The sequence below is a fragment of the Podarcis bocagei genome, assembly GCF_964188305.1.
Source record: "Podarcis bocagei genome assembly, chromosome: 5".
NCBI classification, from domain to species: domain Eukaryota; kingdom Metazoa; phylum Chordata; class Lepidosauria; order Squamata; family Lacertidae; genus Podarcis; species Podarcis bocagei.
In genome coordinates, this window is record NC_138129.1 from 9,231,611 (window position 1) to 9,254,721 (window position 23,111).

The 23,111-nt window shown below is 46.1% G+C and overlaps 2 protein-coding genes across 2 annotated transcripts in view; both read right to left on the reverse strand.

Annotated features, from left to right (window-relative positions):
- Positions 1–11,238, reverse strand: part of COL20A1 (collagen type XX alpha 1 chain) — a 141,200-nt gene extending 129,962 nt beyond the window's left edge. Inside the window, exon 1 of the mRNA XM_081195997.1 lies at positions 11,140–11,238. The gene's annotated coding sequence lies outside the window, so the exon portion shown is untranslated. The remainder of the gene's footprint in view (positions 1–11,139) is intronic.
- Positions 11,239–14,708: 3,470 nt separating this feature from the next.
- The window catches only part of LOC308588220 (DEP domain-containing mTOR-interacting protein-like), a 35,238-nt gene continuing 26,835 nt past the window's right edge, over positions 14,709–23,111 (reverse strand). The window contains exons 5-7 of the mRNA XM_081196626.1: positions 22,298–22,368; positions 18,885–18,989; positions 14,709–17,650 (exon numbers count right to left, since the gene is read on the reverse strand). Coding sequence (XP_081052752.1) covers positions 17,525–17,650; positions 18,885–18,989; positions 22,298–22,368 — 302 coding nt within the window. The 3' untranslated portion in view covers positions 14,709–17,524. The remainder of the gene's footprint in view (positions 17,651–18,884; positions 18,990–22,297; positions 22,369–23,111) is intronic.

Below are 23,111 nucleotides of genomic sequence, written 5' to 3' on the forward strand. Positions count from 1 at the left end.
ACCGTTTAATAAAATTTGATTTGATTACTGGAAACTCACAAGAGCAACGCTCTCCTCTTCTGTGGTTTTCAGCAACTGGTATTCAGGAGCAAAAGTTTTATGGTCAAGTGGGGATTTGGCCCCTATCTCTAGGGTCCCAAGTCCAATGCTCAAATCACCACACCACTTAGATTAATTACGCCCCTCATTTAGTAATAATAATTGTATTATTTATACCCCGCCCATCTGGCTGGGTTTCCCCAGCTACTCTGGGTGGCTTACAGCATATCAAAAAACACAAAGCACCAAGCGTTAAAAACTTCCCAATAGAGGGCAGCCTTCAGATGTCTTCTAAAAGTTGTGTAATTCTTTGATCTCCTTGACATCTGAAAGGAGGGGCGTTCCACGGGGAGGGTGGAACAAAAATGGTAACAAAAATGGGGTTGAGAAGGGGATAGGAAGACTAGAAATGGATGGGATGGGCTCCTCAACCAACATAGTGCAGGCACTCTTCATATGCCCAGATCCTCAGGTGTTGCCATAGGCTGTTAGGCTGAGCATCAGAAAAAAAACCTAGGAAGTCAAAAAGGAGCCACTTTTGCTGAAGGCAAACAAGGAAATTGCTCAGGAGGAATCTTGCTTTAAAAGCAGGTATGTGATCATGGCCACTGGCCCCATCACCTCCTGGCAAATAGAAGGGGAAGAAATGGAGGCAGTGAGAGATTTTACTTTCTTGGGCTCCATGATCACTGCAGATGGTGACAGCAGTCACGAAATTAAAAGACGCCTGCTTCTTGGCAGAAAAGCAATGACAAACCAAGACAGCATCTTAAAAAGCAGAGACATCACCTTGCCAACAAAAGTCCGTATAGTTAAAGCTATGGTTTTCCCAGTAGTGATGTATGGAAGTGAGAGCTGGACTGTAAAGAAGGATAATCGCCGAAGAATTGATGCTTTTGAATTATGGTGCTGGAGGAGACTCTTGAGAGTCCCATGGGCTGCAAGAAGATCAAACCTATCCATTCTGAAGGAAATCAACCCTGAGTGCTCACTGGAAGGACAGATCGTGAAACTGAGGCTCCAATACTTTGGCTACCTCATGAGAAGAGAAGACTCCCTGGAAAAGACCCTGGTGTTGGGAAAGATGGAGGGCACAAGGAGACGGGGACGACAGAGGATGAGATGGTTGGATGGTGTTCTTGAAGCTACCAGCATGAGTTTGAACAAACTGGCGGGAGGCAGTGGAGGACAGAAGTGCCTGGCATGCTCTGGTCCAGGGGGTCACGAAGAGTCGGACACGACTAAACAACAACATGTGAAACCTGGATGTTAAGTCGTATGAACCCGAAACCGTCGAACCCCGGATATGCACGCCTTTGCAAATTTTAGTTACATTGAGCAACCGTAACAGCACAAAACAGGAACTACTAACTTCATTTTTCTATCTTTAAACCATAGAATAGGAGCCCTGCCAAAGCAGGACCTCAAAAAATTATTTACGAACTCATAAACGCTCCTCCCCACGGAAATCTTTAGTAAAAGGCGAAAGATTTATACGATCTGAGGAGAAGCCAGAGTATAATTCTGCAGCTGCCAGTAGTCCAGGGCACAGGATCAGAGCCTGACCATCAGGTTAGTGTGCCACGTAGATTATCCCCGAAAGCGTTCGGCTGCGAGCAAAAATAAGGTGAAGGAGGGTCCCTAGTTCTTTCCCGCGGTTACAGAACCGGACTCTCACGTTAAACACGGGGAAATCGCGCCCGACCTCCGCGCAATGCATCACGGCCGAAGCAAATGCAAATGAGGCCCCCCGCCCCTTCCAGGTGTCGGCCCCGCCCGTGCAAGGCAGGCGGTGCAAAGGGTGGCTGGGCTCGCCCGGCGGCTGTTTGCGGAAATCAGAGAGTGGAACTTTTCAGTTTTCAGCTAAATCAGAATTCCTGCTGGTGGCTGCAGATCACGCAGCTGGAAAAGAGATCGTTGAAGAGGCCAGTTCAGAAGTTGGCAAAGTTGCCTGCCTGGAAGCCCATCTCCACCTTAAACCCGGATAAGCCTTGCATCCTTCATCCCCTCCTTAGCGGTGCAGCGATAAAACTGTCAGCACTTTTTGCAAAGCTAAGCCAAGCATCCGGTGCGGTTTCAGATGTGTGCTGAGTTTCCCCGCATTGCAGGGGGTTGGGATAGATGACCACTGGGGAACCCTTCCAATTCCATGAATCTATCCTAGATTATCTGGTGTTGGTTGTTGAGAAAAGTGAAATGCACTCTGCACATGCCTGCTAGTTCTAAAGAGGGGACCCAAAGTGGAGGCCTGACTTTTGCTTGGGGGGGGGGAGTGTTGACAGATGGTCCGTTCTTGGTTCGGAACCACAGTGGAGACAAAGGGTTCAATCTCCCCTCCCCCAAAGAGGGATGGGTGGATCTGTCAATTTAAATGTACAATACGATACGATACAATAATCTTTATTGTCATTGTCCCATGCAGAACAACGAAATTGAAAAATCTACATCAGACATTCAGAAACCAACAAGCCTGCTATCCCAGCCTGGTTAACCCCCTGAAAACTCTGATACCCCATAATTAAATACAATATACTCCCACAGAGACTACCTTACACTGCGTTTAAAACCAAAATCACATTTGGATAGAAACTGTTTCTCAAGCGGCTAGTCCTAGTCTTTATAACCATGTACCTTCTTCCAGAAGGCAGAAGCTGGAAAAGATCATTTCTGGGGTGCACACTATCCTGTGCTATCTCTGCAGCTTTCTTATGACACCTGGAAGCATAGATTTGATCCAAGGTGGGAAGAGTGCACCCAGTTATTCTCTCCACAGTCTTTACAACCCTGGACAGCATTGATTTTTTCCCCTGACCGTGCAGCTCCCAAACCACACACACAGACCATAAGTTAATACACTCTCAACAGTACAATGGTAAAATTCCATCAACAGGTCCTTTGAGAGATTATTTTTCTGGAGGATTCTCAGAAAATATAACCTCTGCTGTGCTCTCTTCATCAGGTCTTTATTGTGTCAGTTTTTCAGCCCTAATTTCAGCTCCACATTTCTGCAGCAATTCACATTTTTTTTAAGGGGTGGGACTCAGGAAAATTCATCAGCATTTTAGTACAAATTTCTCCTAATATACACATCTATGTATCCAGTTTTGACAAGTACACACATTTATTCTTGCAATCAATTTCCTCCAATAGCATTTTAGTACAAATTTCTCCTAATATACACATCTATGTATCCAGTTTTCACAAGTACACACATTTATTCTTGCAATCAATTTCCTCCAATAGCATGCATTGTTCCATGTTGATTTCATCAATCAGGCACACTTTCCCCTAAAATATGCATTGTTGTACATATTGCTTGGTTCGAGAACTGCCCTGCAAAGTTGGGAAATGTGAAAATTTCTATGGATGGTCCAGTTTTGCTTCCCGTATGGGTAGTTTCTTATTCAAATGCAAAGTTGAAATCTCTCCCATCCTTACCTGCAAACCAGAGGCTCACTCAAACACACACAATCCTCCCACCCAGCTGCTAATAAATGAAAACCAAGCACACAATGATGAATCAAATACTAAATGTAGTCTTGTTTGGCCCTAAGAGAACTGCAAGAATACCCAGAAGAAACGTGGTCATGAATGTTGTGCAGAAGAAGGAGTCCGCACTCCACCTCAGGAGATTATCTTTTTAAAAAGGGACTTTGTTTTAGAATCATCTAAGGGGAGTGACCTTACGGGTCATCTAGTCTCAATGCAGAATCTTGCACTCCCGGATGCAACTACACGCTCCCTGAAAGATGACAAACCAGCCCTTACAACATCCCTGTGATGTCGCCCGGAATCATCTTATTGCAGGTTTGAATGCTGAGAAAAGGCTTCCTTATAGAAGAACCGTAGGTGAGTTTACAGCTAAGGAGATGTTTATCTCGGAACCAGGAGTTTACAGAGCACTCAGTTCCATTCACTACAGGATAAAAGTTGGCTCACAACTCATCACACCAGGCACTAACAGAGCTAAAACACAACGGTAGCAGGCACACACACACACAACCTTCATTTCCTGACCCAACATTTCAAAATCCCACTAGAGTCCCCTATAGCAAGTCCAATTTGCAAATAACTATAAATTGTGAATGAATATCTGTCACAAACCTGGAGTCTTTCAATGAGTGAGGTTCTTCCTTAAGTTGGCTGCGATGGTTTGAAGAATCTGAGTACATTCTTGATATCTGAGGAAGGAAGCCAGCGGCTTGTCTGCTGCCTTTGAGCTTTTTTTTCATTCTGTCTGATTTTTTTTATTGTGTGTGTGTGTGTGTGTAAGATTTCGTGCACAGATGTCAGAACTGCTGATTGTTTGTGGGGGGGGAGCAAAAGTTTTCAGGGTCTACAATCAATAAGAAAATTAATGCAATTTCTTTTTTAAAAAATAAATTGCATGAAACATCAGCGATACAGTGCAAAACATAGTCTTTCCAATTGCTCACCCTGCAGAATACCTCCAGACCTCTTCAAAGTAGCTTCTTAGAAAGCCAACCTAAAAGCCTATGTGGTTGATTCTTCCAGGGGTGCAAAGGGTCTGGGTTCATAAACTTTGGAGTCTATGCCCTCAGGGGAAATAACTAGTGCCAGATTTACGTATAAGCTAAACAAGCTATAGCTTAGGGCCCCACTCTCTTGGGGACCCCCCAAAAAATTAAAGGGGGAAAAAGTGTACACCCTTCCAAAATATAAGATAATAAAGTAAAATAAAACCTACATATAGCAACAGTGTTTGTGTTGTGTATGGACCTATTGGGTCCATAAATTACCATATAGCATATATTCAGCACAAAGAACAGCAACATTTGGTTGTTGACGAAGGACAGATGGACATGTAAAAGCCCCCATTATCTTTAGTAGCTTAGGGTCTCTTCAAACCTAAATCCAGCCCTGGAAATAACTGTAGAGGATTGCATACCCAACTTCATCAATACACTGCAAAACATCTAAATAAATAAAAATAAACAAAGGGGGGGGGAGAGATATGAATATTGACACCCCCCCAAGAAGATATTCAGCACTTCACTATTTTAAAGTGTTGTACATTTCCAAAATATAAGATAAAAAACAAATAAAATAAAGCCTACATACAGCAACAGTGTTTTGTGTTGTGTAGGCTCCTATGATTTAAGTAATGGGCCCCGCCTGCTAGCCTGCTCCCTAAAATATCCCTGGTTTGCTCATTTCTATATATAGGGTGCCTACATTCTGCATGGACTGGTTGCACGGCAACATATGCAAATGGCTTTAGATGCCTATTAGGTCCATATATTCAGCACAAAAACAGTGACAATTTGTTGTTGACAAAGGAGAGCTGGACATATAAAGGGCCCCGTTGCCTTCAGTAGCTATGGGCCTCATCAAACCTAAATCCGGCCCCGGGTCTGAGCATATGACGCTGATCCTGGGCCGACTACACTGGCTACTGATTAGTTCCTTAAACTTTAAATGGCTCAGGGCCACAACACCTCAAGGACCACTTCTCATATGAACTGATCCGGACTCTGTGATCACCATTGGAGGCTCTTCTTTGTGTATCTCATCCACAAGAGGTCCAAAGTGAGGCAACACGAGAACGGGGCCTTTTCTGCAGTGGCTCCCTGTGTGTGGAATGCTCTCCCCAGAGAGGCTTGCTTGGCACCTTCATTACATATCTTTAGGCACCAGGCAAAAAACCATTTCTCTTCAACCAGGTGTTGGGCTCATTAAACAATCTATGGCTTTTTTAATTTGTTTGTGGGAGGAGAATAATTGGTTTACTTTTGTCTTTTTTGGCGGGTGTTCTTTTCGCTGTGAGCCAACCTGTGATCTTTGGATGAAATTTGATAAATGTAATAAATCATCATCATCACCATCCAACTTCCATTTAAAAACAGCCAAGGAAGAAGATTCCACCACCTTTTTAGAGAGTCTGTTCCACTGTCAGAAAGTTCTTCCTGATATTTCATCAGAATCTCCTTTCTTGTAACTTGAATCCATTGGTTCAGATCTATTGGCAGACAGCAGTTTCCTTTCTAACCGGTGTGTATGTCAGACATTGGTTCAGGTCCTACCCTCTGAAACAGGAGAAAGCAAGCTTGGTCCATCTTCCATGTGACAGCCCTTCAGATATTTGAAGATGGAGATCAAAATTCCTCCTAATTTTCCTGCTCTCTGTAGCAGCTCCTGTTAACAGCTTCCAGGATAGCATGCTCAAAGCATCTCCCATTTGCTGTCTAAAACAATACGATATGATGCGATAATCTTTATTGTCATTGTCCCATACAGAACAACGAAATTGAAAAAATCTACATCAGACATTCAAAAACCAACACGCCTGCTACCCCAGCTAGGTTAACCCCTAGAAACTCTGATACCCCATAATTAAATACAATATACTCTGACTTGCTCTGTCCCAGCTCCTGCCAACCTAGCAGTTCAAAAGCACACCAGTGCAAGTAGATAAATAGGTACCACTGCGGTGGGAAGGTAAACGGCGTTTCTGTGCACTCTGGTTTCCGTCACGGTTTTCCATTGCACCAGAAGCGGTCTAGTCATGCTGGCCACATGACCCGGAAAGCTGTCTCCCTCAGCCTGAAAGCAAGATGAGCATCACACCCCATAGTCGCCTTTGACGGGACTTAACCGTCCAGGGGTCCTTTATCCTGAAAGGGCATGTTCAATGTAGGAACAGCCGAGACAGTGAGAATTGGAACTGAGCAGGAACAGCAAACTGCCTCTTGTACATTGTGTGAGCACCATAAGAGGTTCTGGTGAGTACACTGCCAGCCTTGAGCCCTGCACTGGCAACCTCTGCCACTGAGAGAACAGGATGCTGGACTCGGCGTACCATTGGCTTGATCCAGTAGGCTCTTCTTAAGCTCTCTGCACTGAAGGAAATGGGATGAAAATCATGGAGGAGGTCTATTAGGAAGCATTATCTGATGGACTGGGGCTGTCCTCCTTTTGGAGTTGTTGCTGGTACCCATCTCTCTTGGGAGACAATGGAAGAGTGCACCTTGGGGGATGAAGTCAACCCGTTGGAGAGTTACAGTGCCTGCTGTGGCTGTAAAGTCTAATAAGGGAGAGACATGTTTTGTTGCAGGTGGGACAAATGAAGGCGCCCGGTTGTGCTGATGCAGATGCACCACAGCGTTTCTTCTCTTTGCGCACCTCCCAGTAGTCATTCCTCCTCTGGTCACTGCTATAGATCACTTCTCCAAGCATCATGCCTGCTACCTGGACAGTTACCTTTCCACAAGGGCCTTTCCACAACATTCATACCGAAATCCAGCATCGCCTGAGCTCTGCGAGTGCGGCTTTCTCCCAATTGAAGTGCAGAGTGTTTGAGGACCGGAACATTTGCAGGGAAACCAAAATGTTTGTTTAGAAAGCTATTGTACTACCAACCTTACTGCATGCTTGTGAAACATGGACCACTTATAAACACCATCTCCAGCGCCTCGAAAGATTCCATCAACGGTGTCTCCGAAAAATTTACACATCACTTGGGAAGACAGGTAAACTAATACCAGTGTACTGTAAGAAGCAAAGATCACCAGTGTCAAAGCAATGATTCTTCAACATCAACTTCATTGAACTGGCCATGTTGTTTGGATGCCTGATTATCGTCTTCCAAAGCAACTACTCTGTGGGATGCGGGTAGCACTGTGGGTTAAACCACAGAGCCTAGGGCTTGCCGATCAGAAGGTTGCCGGTTTGAATCCCTGTGACGGGGTGAGCTCCCGTTGCTCGGTCCCTGCTCCTGCCAACCTAGCAGTTCGAAAGCATGTCAAAGTGCAAGTAGATAAATATGTACTGCTCCAGCGGGAAGGTAAACAGCGTTTCTCTGTGCTGCTCTGGTTCACCAGAAGTGGCTTAGTCCTGCTGGCCACTTGACCTGGAAGCTGTACGCCGGCTCCATCGGCCAATAAAGCGAGATGAGCGCCGCAACGCCAGAGTTGGCCACGACTGGACCTAATGGTCAGGGGTCCCTTTACCTTTACTTAGGACCAATCTTAGTGTATTTTTGGTGTTTGTGGAAGCCGCCCAGAGTGGCTGGGGAAACGGCTAGTCCTAGTCTTTGTAACCCTGTACCTTCTTCCAGAAAGCAGACGCTGAAAGAGATAATTTCCAGGGTGCGCACTATCCTGCCTTGGTTCTGTATATTTTATAACAAGTTCTGCACGTCACATTTCCCACACCGGGAGACCGATACAACTCTCTGCCAAGAAAAGTGATGACTATGAACCGTAGCAACTTTTTTTGTTCTAAGATGTTCAAAGCAATCCACTCGGGACTTGTTGGTGCTTGAGTGCGAGACGGATGTATGTCTACTCCAGACTGATCAAAATGATCTTATTCTGGCCAACTTCATTCTGCGTTGAAGCATCCTCTATTCCTCGAAGCAGTTTCTCCAATTGAAGTTAATTAGGCAATTGAAGTTAATTAGGTGGTTATTTCACATTAAAGGAACAGGCTCTTGCAAACCAGTTTGGCTTGCCATTCATGTTGAGAAATATGTCGTGATGGCGAAGGGTGGAGAGGGGTCAGGAAGAGTGATGTGAATCCACAGATTGGATGTCAGAGGGCACAGCTGGCTAAGAATAACACCTATTGCTAACAAAGTTCCCAACAGGACCTTATGGGGTCAGGTCATTGGTCAGTTCTATTGACTCTGACCAACAGCAGCTCTCCGGAGTATCTGGATTTTGAGAAAATGTCACGGGTGCAGTGGTAGACCTCAGGGTCTCAAATTTCAGCCGTGTCCTGCGTGACACAACAAAAATGGTACCCCTGGTCTCTCGCCTTCTATTTGACATCATAGTTGTGACACCCCCAAGGCTCTGCACCCAGTGGAACCGATCCAGTTGTGCTCTCTTAAATCTGCATCTGATGGATGCCCTCCACAAAACGGCTGCCATGGCATGTGTGACATAAAACAAAATGGCCAAAAACAAAGATAAGGAAAAGGGACAGAAAACAGCATGGGCATCTTCCCCCCTACATCACTTTCCCCATCAATGGGGGGAAAGGCACCTACAGCAGATATCACCACACTTCCTCGTGGAAAGAAGCTGTTTGCCATCTTTTAAGAATGGACGCAATCCTGTGGAATGCAGACGGGGGTGGCGCTGTGGGTTAAACCACTGAGCCCAGGACTTGCCGATCAGAAGGTTGGCGGTTCGAATCTCCATGATGGGGTGAGCTCCCGTTGCTCGGTCCCGGCTCCTGCCAACCTAGCAATTCGGAAGCATATCAAAGTGCAAGTAGATAAATAGGTACTGCTGCGGCGGGAAGGTAAACGGCGTTTCCGTGCGCTGCTCTGGTTTGCCAGAAGCGACTTAGTCATGCTGGCCACATGACCTGGAAGCTGTACGCCGGCTCCATCGGCCAATAAAGCGAGATGAGCGCCGCAACGCCAGAGTTGGCCACGACTGGACCTAATGGTCAGGGGTCCCTTTACCTTTACTTAGGACCAATCTTAGTGTATTTTTGGTGTTTGTGGAAGCCACCCAGAGTGGCTGGGGAAACCCAGCCAGATGGGCGGGGTACAAATAAATTATTATTATTATTATTATTATTATTATTATTATTATTATTATTATTATTGCATAGGTTAGCCCAGAAATTCCTCTGCAGCTTGTATTTTCCCTTCACAACCCAAATATTCAAAATTCCTATATTTATTAATTTCTATAGCACTGTAAGCAGCTGCCAAGATGTATCCTCTCCCAAGCAGGGTGTGGGTCACTTTGGGGTTGAAAGGGGGTGATTTCTGTAAAGAAAGTTGATGAAGAACAACAGCCATACAGTGCCAGGTTTAGCGACATCTCTTATTACTGTACTATGATGAACCAAATGTTCTGAAAGCTACTTCCCACCTTTATTTTGTCGGCCCTTGCATTGCCTTCCACTGTCTGGCCACCTTCATCTGAGCAACTGACAACAATAGCAACACTAGTTCTTCATTGTGCACCAAAAAGTTCTGTTCATCTTCAGTCAAAGAGCAATGCCAACGTGGCGTCTGGGACCAAAAGCCGGCTGCTTATACCAGAGACTAATTCAAGCATCCAAACCCAGAATTGGTTAACTCTGGTGCATCTCCACCACATGTGAATAAGGGTTCCCCCTTTTCCTCACATCCATGCTAGCAGCTTGGGGGTCCTAATTAAATGAGAAAGCCTCACTGGGGTCCAGCGCCACCACAGAAGCAATGGGTTGGGTATTTTCACCTGTTCCTTCAAGGTCTTACAAGGCAATTAATTTCTTAAAATTAATGCATTTGTCACAGAATCTATAGAACAAGGGTGAAAGTGGGTAACAGTTGTGCAAAGCTTAAGGCAGAAGCTGGCTTTGCACAGTGCCACTTGGCTAGTGCCAGTGCTGTCAACAAGAACCATCAGCACTCCAAATCGTTTTGTACTGTTTAGAAATCCAGTTTCTATCCGTGGAGGGCAAACATGGGAAATATGAATGGTTCTATTACATGGGATCTTTGAAAAACCAAAAGGCAGGAAGGCTTTCCAAAGCTTGGCAGAGGTATGAGACTGATGTTGGGACCCAGATCCAATTGGCTGGCGTGCCAAGTCTATCTGTGATGGGCTGGGATTCGGATTCGGATGCTGAACCTGAGGGATCCCAGCCTGCAAGGAATTCCCCACCTCCAGAACCCGCTGAGCCGGGGCTGAGGCATGAGCCTGAAGGGTCCTCACCTGTGCTGGGTCCTCAGGTGCAGGCTCCAGCTGAGTCTGCTCTGGCTCCTGAGGTGATGGAGGACCCATTGCCTGCAGGTGCTCCACTCTCAGCCCCATCAGAGGAAGCTGAGTTTGCCTCTGGGTCCGGTAACCCTCCAGCCTCTCCTGAGCTACAGAGGCTCAGGGCAGAGAGGTGGAGGGAACTAAGTTCCCACAGGAGGAGTGCTCGCCTCCAGGCCAGGAGAGGTGAGTCACCTGAGCATCGGGGCCACCCTGTGCCTGGGGGCAGATAAAAACCAGGCAGCCTCAGTCCCAAGTTGCGGGAACAACTTCGTTGGTTGTCAGTTTCTGCCTGAACCCTGTCCTGCTGACCTCACCCGACTACCTGACCTGCATCCAGCTTCAACTTTTATGGACTGCCTCCATACTGCACCTTCGACCTCGGACTGGACTCGGACCACGCCTCTCGTTTAGCCCACGGGACCGGCACACTATCATGGTGAAACTGGGAACAAGATGGGCTTGCTCTCTGCCCAAGGGACCAGCTGCGGTTTCACTTGTTAAATTATGTCCATCTTCAAGCTGCCTTGTTTCTTGGGAATCGCAAGTCAAGCCAGGCCAGGCACTAACATTTCCCTCCCAGGAGCCATTAAGCATTCCCCCCCCCAAAACCGCTTGCCTCCACCGCAAGCGCTTTTGCTTAGTGCAGCTATTATAACATCTGCTCAAAACGGGAAATGACGCTCGATCATTACCCAGCAGAAGATCTTCGGGCATGAATTTTTAACAAGCGCTCCTTTCAAGTTCCTGAAAAGGCCCTTCATGAAAATTCAGCAGGCCTCGAACTCTGAGAGGCAGGCAAGGGTCACAGGCTCTGAGCCGATGGTGTCGGGTAGAATTTACTATTCATCGGGGTGTGGCAGGCAATCCTGCCTAGAGGCAGTGGGGAATCTGGGCACAGTGAGGCATTGAGGAGCAAGACATGAGGAAGAAGCTTGGGGGGGGGGAGAGAGAAAGAGAGAGAATGGAGGAAAATGAAAACTAATCTAATGTGCATCACATAGATTATTATTTTTTTAACCTAGAGGGCCTAAAATCCCAAACTCTTCTGTTAGGGCTTTTCCACACCATGCTCTTTCTTAGCAGTGGTCTGCTCTTTAAAGCTCTGTGTCCGAGCTTTCTTCTGTTCTGGGATTTTCCCCACAGAAACCTGCTCTTTAAAGCTCAGTCAGAGCAAACAATTCAGGAAAACCTGAATTCACGTTTGCTCCGATCGAGTGCTGAAGAGTAGGTTTTCATGGGGAAAGCTCTGTAGCAAAAAAACCAAATGCTTGGACCTGTGCCTGGAAAAGGTAAAGGTAAAGGGACCCCTGACCATTAGGTCCAGTCGTGACTGATTCTGGGGTTGCGGCAATCATCTCGCTTTATTGGCCGAGGGAGCCGGTGTACAGCTTCCGGGTCATGTGGCCAGCATGACTAAGCCGCTTCTGGTGAACCAGAGCAGCACACGGAACGCCGTTTACCTTCCCGCCAGAGCGGTACCTATTTATCTACTTGCACTTTGACGTGCTTTGAAACTGCTAGGTGGGCAGGAGCTGGGACCAAACAACGGGAGCTCAGTCCGTCGCGGGGATTTGAACCGCCGACCTTCTGATCGGCAAGTCCTAGGCTCTGTGGCTTAACCCACAGCGCCACCCATGGTGCCTGGAAAAGATAAAGGGACCCCTGACCATTAGGTCCAGTCGTGACCGACTCTGCGGTTGTGGCGCTCAGAAAGAGCAGGGCAAAAAAGTCGTAGAAGATTGTGCAGTTGGAAGGGACCAGGAGGGTCATCTAGTCGAACACTCTGCAATGCAGGAATCTTTTGCCCAATGTGGGGCTTGAACCCACATTCCAGTGATGAAGAACCTTGTGCTGTACCGACTGAGCTATACCAGGGCCCAGCTGGTAAATGTGGATCAGCCCATGGTGCTACCATGACTCCAGAACCAACTGTACAAAGTTATACAAAGTGTACAAAGTGACGCGGCAACTGTACAAAGTTAAACTGTACAAAGTGACGCGGCAGCTAAAAAAGCCAATGCAATTCTGGGCTGCATCAATAGGAGTATAGCATCTAGATCAAGGGAAGTAATAGCGCCACTGTATTCTGCTCTGGTCAGACCTCACCTGGAGTACTGTGTCCAGTTCTGGGCACCACAGTTCAAGAAGGACACTGACAAACTGGAACGTGTCCAGAGGAGGGCAACCAAAATGGTCAAAGGCCTGGAAACGATGCCTTATGAGGAACGGCTAAGGGAGCTGGGCATGTTTAGCCTGGAGAAGAGGAGGTTAAGGGGTGATATGATAGCCATGTTCAAATATATAAATGGATGTCACATAGAGGAGGGAGAAAGGTTGTTTTCTGCTGCTCCAGAGAAGCGGACACGGAGCAATGGATCCAAACTACAAGAAAGAAGATTCCACCTAAACATTAGGAAGAACTTCCTGACAGTAAGAGCTGTTTGACAGTGGAATTTGCTGCCAAGGAGTGTGGTGGCGTCTCCTTCTTTGGAGGTCTTTAAGCAGAGGCTTGGCAACCATATGTCAGGAGTGCTCTGATGGTGTTTCCTGCTTGGCAGGGGGTTGGACTCGATGGCCCTTGTGGTCTCTTCCAACTCTATGATTCTATGATATTCCCTCTAACGAAGTGTGAGGAAAATCACCATTGCCCTGATTGACATTTAGTTTTTTTAAAAAACAAAACACCCCCCCCCCAGGGAGAACACACAGCGCTTAGAGAATTAACCAAAAATGAATAAATAAATGAAAATGAGCAAAGTAGAATTTTTGAGACACCTCAGCAAAAAATATAGTTTTCTTCTTCACAAAACCCTTTAAAAGCAATTATGGGTTGAGGTGGTTTCAAACCTCAGTCGAGGAGCTGGATTGTAAACCTCCATGCCAAGTTGCATTGAGATCACACATGCTCCAGGGAAATATCAGATTGCAGTGTTTACGTTCTTAATCTCTCCCCTGAGCTGTGATGGTCTGGGGATAAACTGATGTTCGGGCATGAAACACACAGAACCGAATCCTGGAGAGGAACTAACTGCACATCAATAGATTTGATATCTCCCCCATAAAAAACAGGCGTCGTTTTACTACATCATTGAAAGGCTTCTCTCTTTGATACGGCTGAACTAGTGTGCAGTCGTGTCTGCACCTTGTTTAATCCCAGTCGCTCACAACTCCAGGGGCAAACAATCTTACAAGCAGAACGTTCATTTTCCCCATCAGCGCTATTGCACTAAAGTGGCACAGGTGGAAGAACACTTAGCCTCTAAATAAGATTTTCAAAAACAACAACCCAAAACATACTTTTCACTATGTTTTAGATCATGCATTTTAGGCAATTATTGCATTGCAAATGTTTTTTTCTACTGTGAAATAGACTTCCGCTTGCATAACGGAACTTAGAATCATAGAATCATAGAGTTGGAAGAGACCACAAGGGCCATCGAGTCCAACCCCCTGCCAAGCAGGAAACACCATCAGAGCACTCCTGACATATGGTTGTCAAGCCTCTAGCTGCCACGTCACACTGTTGGTTCATGTCAAGTTTGTGGTCAACCAAGACTCCTAGACCCTTTTCACATGTACTGCACCCTAGAGTTTTGCTGTGTCAGGATTGTTAATTACTGGACTGAGATTATACCGTGCTGGAGAGATAAAGAAGGAATGTAAATAGCTTGTATGTAATAGTAACAGAAATGCTTGTGCAACCAGTCAAGCAATAAAGAAGCTCTTGACTGTGAATTTGAGTATGACCCCTCTTCTTGTCTTCTGCCTCCGGGGGAAACTATGCTTTCAGACTGCTAGGTTGGCAGAAGCTGGGGCAGAGCAACAGAAGTTCACCCTGTCGTGCGGATTCGAACTGCCGACTTTCCGATTGGCAAGCCCAAGAAGCAGAGTGTTTTGATCACACACACCACCACACAACCAATGAGTAAGACCTCTGTGTTTTTTTTCTGCGGAAGAAGGGGAAAACCTTTATTAAGTGTGCAGAGCACCCTAGAATTCATGTTTTCTTGGAATGCCGAAGAAGCCACTGTCAGCTTTATATATGGAGAAAAGACAGTCAGGTGATTCTTATAGGGAACATGCCTTTATATCAGCAGTATTGTAAAAATGTTTCGGAGGCAGGCAGGATGGATGCTGTTAGGAAAACATTCTTTAAGAAACATATAAAAGTTCCTGGAAGCTTTAAAGAGGGTTCCAGAATTTTCTTTAGTGTGTAGGAGAGGCACGCTAGGCTTGATTGGTGTCAGCTGGAGGTGCAAATGAAGGAAGTTGCAGGCTGAAATTTCTGCATGAGGAAAGCACACACACACACACACACACACACACACACTCAGCACGCACACTGACAACAAGGTTGGAAGTAAGACAATGTGTGCTGCTGGTAATGTGAGTTTTGCTGTGTCAGGATTGTTAATTACTGGACTGAGATTATACCATGCTGGAGAGATAAAGAAGGAATGTAAATAGCTTGTATGTAATAGTAACAGAAATGCTTGTGCAACCAGTCAAGCAATAAAGAAGCTCTTGACTGTGAATTTGAGTATGACCCCTCTTCTTGTCTTCTGCCTCCGGGGAAAACTCTGCTACAAACAGTAAGAAGTGGGTTTACCGAGGTGCCACCACACATGCAGAAAAGCGCAGCGGAAGTGTGTGGGCGGTAACCTCTATTAGATGCATCCAACTCAGCCAACAGTTCAGAGTAGACCATGGAAGCCAGAATGAATTCTGCGCATACTGCAAGGCCTCTGATGCACCACAGATCTGAGAGATTCCAAATTCTCAGAGTATCACTTAAAAGAATTGGAGTCAATATGGCAGCCTACAGCCAAGTGTGAGCGTTCCGAGGCCCTCCAGATGTTGATAGACTCCAACTCCCATCAGCTCCAGCCAGCATGGTCGACGGCCAGAGATGATAGGAGTTGTGCTCCAGCAATATCTGTAGGGTACCATGTTGGCTGCTCTTTCCCTGAAGCATGGGTGCAAAGTGTTATTGCTCTCTCCAACAGCAAACTCAACCGGTCTGTGCCAACAGCACTTGCAGTTAAGCAGAAGGCCGCAAAGAAACAAGAGAAGAAGAAGAGGAGGAGGAGGAGTTTGGATTTGATATCCCGCTTTATCACTACCCAAAGGAGTCTCAAAGTGGCTAACCATCTCCTTTCCCACAACAAACACTCTGTGAGGTGAGTGGGGCTGAGAGACTTCAGAGAAGTGTGACTAGCCCAAGGTCACCCAGCAGCTGCATGTGGAGGAGCGGAGATGCGAACCTGGTTCCCCAGATTACAAGTCTATCGCTCTTAACCACTACACCACACTGGCAAGAAACTCCAGAGTTTGGGTGGGTGGGAATCACCCTGAACAGTCAATACACAGCCCAATAAGGGCTATGCATGTTCAGGACTGCAGAATGCTGAATGACTGTTGGGGGAAATTGAATTGTAGCACTGGACCTGACCACAAAGATCATCTAGGGCAATGCAGGAATCTTCCACCCAATGTGGAGCTCAAACTCACATCCCTGAGACCAAGTCTCATGCTCTACCGACTGAGCTATCCTAGTCTATGGGAAACTGAGGAGAAGGGAATGGAGTAACCTGCAGGAGGGCATGGCTGGGTGGACTGGCAAGCACAATGAGCAGAACCATTTTGCACAGCAATGTTTTGTTGCCAGTGCTACCTGCAGGGTTCTGTCCAGGAGGACCCAGTGCGTCACTTCTGTTTTGCCTGCACACATGATAAGCACAGCTTGAAAAAGAATCATTTTGGATGAAGTCGCACAAGGACATGTCAACTGCAACTAATCCAGAATTTGGCAGCTAGGTTGGTGACTGGGAGCGGCCGCTGAGACCATATAACACTGGTCCTGAAAGACCTACATTGGCTCCCAGTATGTTTCCGAGCACAATTCAAAGTGTTGGTGCTGACCTTGAAAGCCCTAAACGGCCTCGGTCCAGTATACCTGAAGGAGCATCTCCACCCCCATCATTCAGCCCAGACACTGAGGTCCAGCGCCAAGGGCCTTCTGGGGGTTCCCTCATTGCGAGAAGTGAGGTTACAGGGAACCAGACAGAGGGCCTTCTCGGTAGTGGCACCCGCCCTGTGGAACGCCCTCCCACCATATGTCAAGGAAATAAACAACTATCTGAGTTTTAAAAGACATCTGAAGGCAGCCCTGTTTAGGGAAGTTTTTAATGTTTGATTGCTTTTTTAAATTATTATTGATATTCTGTTGGGAGCTGCCCAGAGTGGTTGGGGAAACCCAGCCAGATGGGTAGGGTATAAATAAATTATTATTATTATTATTATTATTATTATTATTATTATTATTATTATTATTATTCTCTGTTCTAGTGAACAAGTTAGGTAGGCAGAGGCACTATGAGAAAGAGGAGGACGGTGCTGAGCTTTGGCAACATTCTTATGGCGTTAAGAAGCTGTTTGGATGCTTTTGGGTATTACTCTTTTAAAAAAGGATCTTAACTCTCCTTTTCTCCATGGGAAGAGACTCAGCTCCATGGGAAGAGACTCAAGACCCAGCTCTTCAAAAACAAAAAAGAAAAACCCCGCCTTGGCATCTTCAGGATATGTTCCACCTCCTTATTAGTCAGTAGGCATAAGCGGAAACACTGAGCCCCTTCTGGGTTTAGAGGATTCACTTAGATTGATCGTCTCATCCACAGCTCGTGAAATACGGTTGGTGGCCTCTGGCAAGGAGTTGCGGGTTTGCGGGAAAGGAAGTCAACGTGTGGCCTTTTCACTCATTCAGTGGCTTCCATAATCTCCAGCACAAGAGTTCGAGGTCCGGTCATGATGAGGCTGCTAATGGTCTGATAGTCCAGATGTAAGACATACATCCCGTTCACAGAATAGACAAACTGGCAGACCTAAAGGGAGGGGAAAGGAGAAGTTACACTACATTTTTCTTAGGGAATCTCAATCATGTGGAGCACCTGCGGGAGTGTCCAGAGCTGTGAAAAGCCAGGTGGGTGGGGTAATAATAATAATAATAATAATAATAATAATAATAATAATAATAATAATAGAAGAAGAAGAATTATAATCATCATCATTTCATAAAAAGCAGGGAGATTTCTCAGGGATATATCATACTTCTCCGGAGAAGCCACCAAATTCTGTCAGAAGTGAAATTCAATGAAAATTCGGAAAGTCTTGCACAAGCAAAGTCTTATACACATACCTAACCTGATAGAAGCAGTCTTTTAAAAAACTAAAATAGTACCTCGGGTTAAGAACTTTGCTTCAGGATGAGAACAGAAAGTGTGCTCCGGCAGCGCGGCAGCAGGAGGAGGTCCCATTAGCTAAAATGGTGCTTCAGGTTAAGAACAGTTTCAGGTTAAGAATGGACCTCCAGAACGAATTAAGTACTTAACCAGTTTTTAAACTGTAGTTAAAAAAACACCCACAAGACAAAGTTTGCATTTGTATAAGCCACTCCCTTGCTTCTCCCTCCTTTCTCCAAATAAAATAATAATAATAATAAAGCTTCTAAGCAGCAGAGCCAACAGCTCCTCTCATTCCAAAGAGCTGATCCTTAAGGAGGAGCTCAAAACCCATTTATTTTTGGTTCAGTGCTCTCAGGTGGCACCCATCGCCTTTCGTGCTCGAGTAGACAGAGAGGATTTGCTTGTCAAATTCACTCAGCTCCTTTTCCCGCAATCAGCCGACAACTCATCCATCAGCTTCCAGGTGCTGCAACGAGGCTCCTTCCACCCAGCTTTGCACAACAGCCAAAGTATATCAAATATAGGCAAGCTTTCAGTCTCCATTCTGACTAGTGCTGGTCCAAAAGTTCTCAGAAGAGCTTTCAGCCAAATGCATGGGAGGTTGTGGGGTTGACGGCTGCATGTCCTGAAGACTGGCTTCTGGGGAGCACAACGAGGCATTCAGGTCCTGCTGAGGGGCTTCCTATAGAGTCCTATAGAATTGTTGAGTGGGAAGGGACCCTGAGAAACATCTCATCCAAGCCCCTGCAATGCAGGAAAATGCAGCTGTCCCGTATGGGGATCAAACCTGCAACCTTGGTGTTACAGCACCACACTCTAAAACTGAGCTACCCAGGCTGATGTAGAGATCTGGTTGACTAGATAAGACTGGTACCTTCATGCCAGCAGCTGCAGCCGGTCCTCCTGGATCCACAGCCTGGATGTGGCATGGCTGACCTCCACGGACCACAAATCCCCAGCCAACTGCGTCGCCCACAATCTGCAAAGAAAGAGGGACAGCATTTGCAATTGTTCTTCTTTTTTTTACACCCCAGTGTTGTAAAAATGCTCAGCCTTGGGCAAAAGCAAAGGTGACAGTCTTCTTCCTTTTCCTTTTACAAGGCTAAAACTCCACCATTAGGCAGTTTGGTGGGAAAGAGGCAGCAGGGGACACCAAGTCAACAAGCCCCCATCTCACACCTCCTGATGTGTGGAGTACTATGTCCAGTTCTGGGCACCACAGTTCAAGAAGGACACTGACAAACTGGAACGTGTCCAGAGGAGGGCAACCAAAATGGTCAAAGGCCTGGAAATGATGCCTTATGAGGAACGGCTAAGGGAGCTGGGCATGTTTAGCCTGGAGAAGAGGAGGTTAAGGGGTGATATGATAGCCATGTTCAAATATATAAAAGGATGTCACATAGAGGAGGGAGAAAGGTTGTTTTCTGCTGCTCCAGAGAAGTGGACACGGAGAAATGGATTCAAACTACAAGAAAGAAGATTCCACCTTAGGAAGAGCTTCCTGACAGTAAGAGCTGTTCGACAGTGGAATTTGCTGCCAAGGAGTGTGGTGGAGTCTCCTACTTTGGAGGTCTTTAAGCAGAGGCTTGACAACCATATGTCAGGAGTGCTCTGATGATGTTTCCTGCTTGGCAGGGGGTTGGACTCGATGGCCCTTGTGGTCTCTTCCAACTCTATGATTCTATGATTCTATGAGCCTATGATTCTATGACTTCTGGTTTCTGAATAAATATGGTCAAAATATTTGGAAGAGTCCTGCTACCCCTTACAGATCTGTAACACAGGACCCGTCAGGGAAAACACAAATGAATGCAGCAGGTCCAGATCTATGCACCAAGTTGGTTAAGTTGAAATTAAAGTTGTATGTATAATGGATTCAAACAAGTGAATAAAAGGTAAAGGGACCCCTGACCATTAGGTCCAGTCATGGCCTACTCTGGGGTTGCAGCACTCATCTCGCTTTATTGGCCGAGGGAGCCGGCGTACAGGTTCCCGGGTCATGTGGCCAGCATGACTAAGCCCCTGCAATGCAGGAATTGGTGAACTAGAGTAGCGCACGGAAACACCATTTACCTTACCGCTAGAGTGGTACCTATTTATCTACTTGCACTTTGAAGTGCTTTTGAACTGCTAGGTTGGCAGGAGCAGGGACCGAGCAACAGGAGCTCACCCTGTCACAGGGATTCGAACTGCCGACCTTCTGATCGGCAAGTCCTAGGCTCTGTGGTTTAACCCACAGCGCCACCCGCGTCCCAAAACAAGTGAATCGAAATGGTCAATTGCATTAAAAATAAAAAGATGGGCAAGACTGCCTGGTTCTTGCTCTTGAGTGAACACAGAGACTAAATTAGTCATTTTAGACTGATGTGGCAGAAGTCAACGTCCCATTAAACTGGTTTCTGAATTCCTCCGACTTTGCACACATGTGTCCAAGGACAGAAGCTCAAATTAGAAGCATATTGGAGGGGAGGGGGAGAAAAAGGCCATCTCTCAAAGGGCTTCGCCTGACTGAAACAAGCAAATGAAACAACAACAAACAGGTGGTACAGGAAGGAGAGGAAACTAACCATGAAAACTACAAAAAGATGTACCCACAAGACTTGGGGAGTTGAAGGACAGGGCAAGTTCAGAAGGGGAGACTTGGCACGCCAGGAAGAGAATAGAATGTCCTTCCTAGCCAGTTTGAAAATTAAAAAAAATCAAAGACCACATTCTGATGGCTCAGTGACAGAGCGCACGTTTTGCCTGCAAAAGGTCCCGGGTCCAAACTCTGGCATCTAAAGATGAGGGAGCAGAGGTGATGGGAAAGACTCTGGAGATCTGCTACTGAGCAGATTACACAAACATGGGCCCAATGTCTATGGCAGCTTCACATGACCTGCCCCATGACCTTTCCACTCTCCATCTCGCCGCCTTTGCAGAGTGACGCAAGGAAACTCTGATGCTGCTTAATCCAATGAATGCAGCTGCAAGGAGTCAAAACAGTGGCTTCTTTTTGCAGTGGACGGATGCACCCTTCCCACATCATATCCCCCAAACTGCACATTCTCTTCCTACATCAGACTCCTTGCTTTTAAAAGAGCTATCAGCTGCTATACTTCATAGCACCTTCTTCTGACCTGCAGGAAAATACGGCAAAACCCAACCCAGAAAGGCACATTAAGTAGGACCGCCATACATCTGAAAATTCCTGGACGTGGCCGGGATTCGTCTGTCGAAAATGGCATCCAGGCGAAATTTTTGAAAAGCGGCTAAAATGTCTGGGGAAATCCGGGCATATAGCAGCCCAAATGAGAAGTGTTGTGGGGTTTTTTTTTTGGGGGGGGGGCTATTTTCCTAAACAATTGGCAAAAATCTTCATTTTCGTTTTGCCCCCAAAAGCTCAACCACTATTGTGGCCAGATTTTCACTTTTTGAAATACGCCAACCCTAACAAAAATGGGGAAACAATAAAACAGTGGAAGCTATAAGAACAACTTGGCCACGATAAGGAAATTTTCCCCATGGTATGACTATTTTCCACCTACCCATTTCGTCTCTCTGGCACCCTATCTGCATAACCGAGCAATTCCAAAATACAGACGTGCTTTTACTCTTGCAAGATTGAATGTATTGCCCTTCGCTGTACTTGAGGGATGATTCCAACAGATTCCACATGAAAAACGCTTATGTCCCTGTGGAGATAGCAGTACCGAATCGGTGGCACATACCCTTCTGGCCTGCACTCTTGATAAAGACTTGAGGAATGATGTTATCACTCCTCTTTTATTGTCCATTATGGGTCGCCCAGCCACTGCCAGTGTCCTTTCTCTTGGCAGATGAGCAGGTGACAGCAAAGCTTGCAGGGATTTTAGCTGGGGCAATTAGAGTAAGATCCACTCTATGACTATTGATTCAAAACCCTAAAATGTATTTTATGGAATTGAATTTTTATTTTTTTAATTTTTGTATATCATATTGTTGTTTTATTATGGTTGACAGCTGATGCAAATAAAGATTCATTCATTCATGGAAGTTATAATTAAAGCCCAGAGGCAAATTAGATGTGTAAGATTTCTACACACACACACACAAACACACACACTCCAGTTCCAACTTGAACACACCAGGATTGCTGTGTTGCATCATTTAAGGGTACTTCGCCTTGGGACTTGGACTATTTTGTGGGAGAGATGCTAACACATCGTGCAACTTTAGGCTTGCCCAGTTAAAGGGCTCTGTACTGTAACAAGGAGGATTTAGCAATAATCCCAATGTAACATTCTGATGACCGGCTAACAAGCTTACCGTCAGCGTTTTCTTGATGTACGGTGCCCCAGGGGTCAGAAGCTCCTCATTGGTGACAGGCCTCTTTAATACTTGCATGGAGGGGAGGAAAAGAAAAGTGACAGGTCTTACCTAAAGGTCAATTGTTCGAAAAAAGAGTAACATAGCAAAGTGAAAGGGGAAGTGAACCAGGAATGTTAACCAGATAGGACAGAGCTTATTTTTCTTCTTCTTCTGTGTGCAAGTGGTTCTCAGTGGGGGGAAAACCCACACAGAGAAATGCGCAACTGAGTCAAGGTCCAAAACAATTCAAGGAAGTACAAACAGATCTCAGCAAGGACCAACATCAGCCTCGCCAATGTTTTGCTTTGAAAAAATCAAATGCAATGCAAAATGCTTCGCGTGGACAGCTCTTTGGAAGTGGAACGAAGGGGATTCACTGCAGCTATGGTGCTTGCAGGCTTGTTTCTGTTCGTTTGCTGGTCAGTGTGGTGGCCTTGGTGTGATAGATAGGACTCTCTTGTCACGTGGAGGAGCAGATAAGGAAGAAAACCAAAATGGAAAAGGGGATAGAAGAAGAAAGGTTTGGATTTGATATCCTGCTTTATCACTACCCTAAGGCATCTCAAAATGGCCAACAATCTCCTTTCCCTTCCTCCCCCACAAAAAACACTCTGTGAGGTGAGTGAGGCTGAGAGACTTCAGAGAAGTGTGACTAGCCCAAGGTCACCCAGCAGCTGCATGTGGAGGAGCGGGGAAGCGAACCTGGTTCACCAGATTACGAGTCCACCGCTCTTAACCACTACACCACACTGGCTCTGTGGGTGTGTGGGTG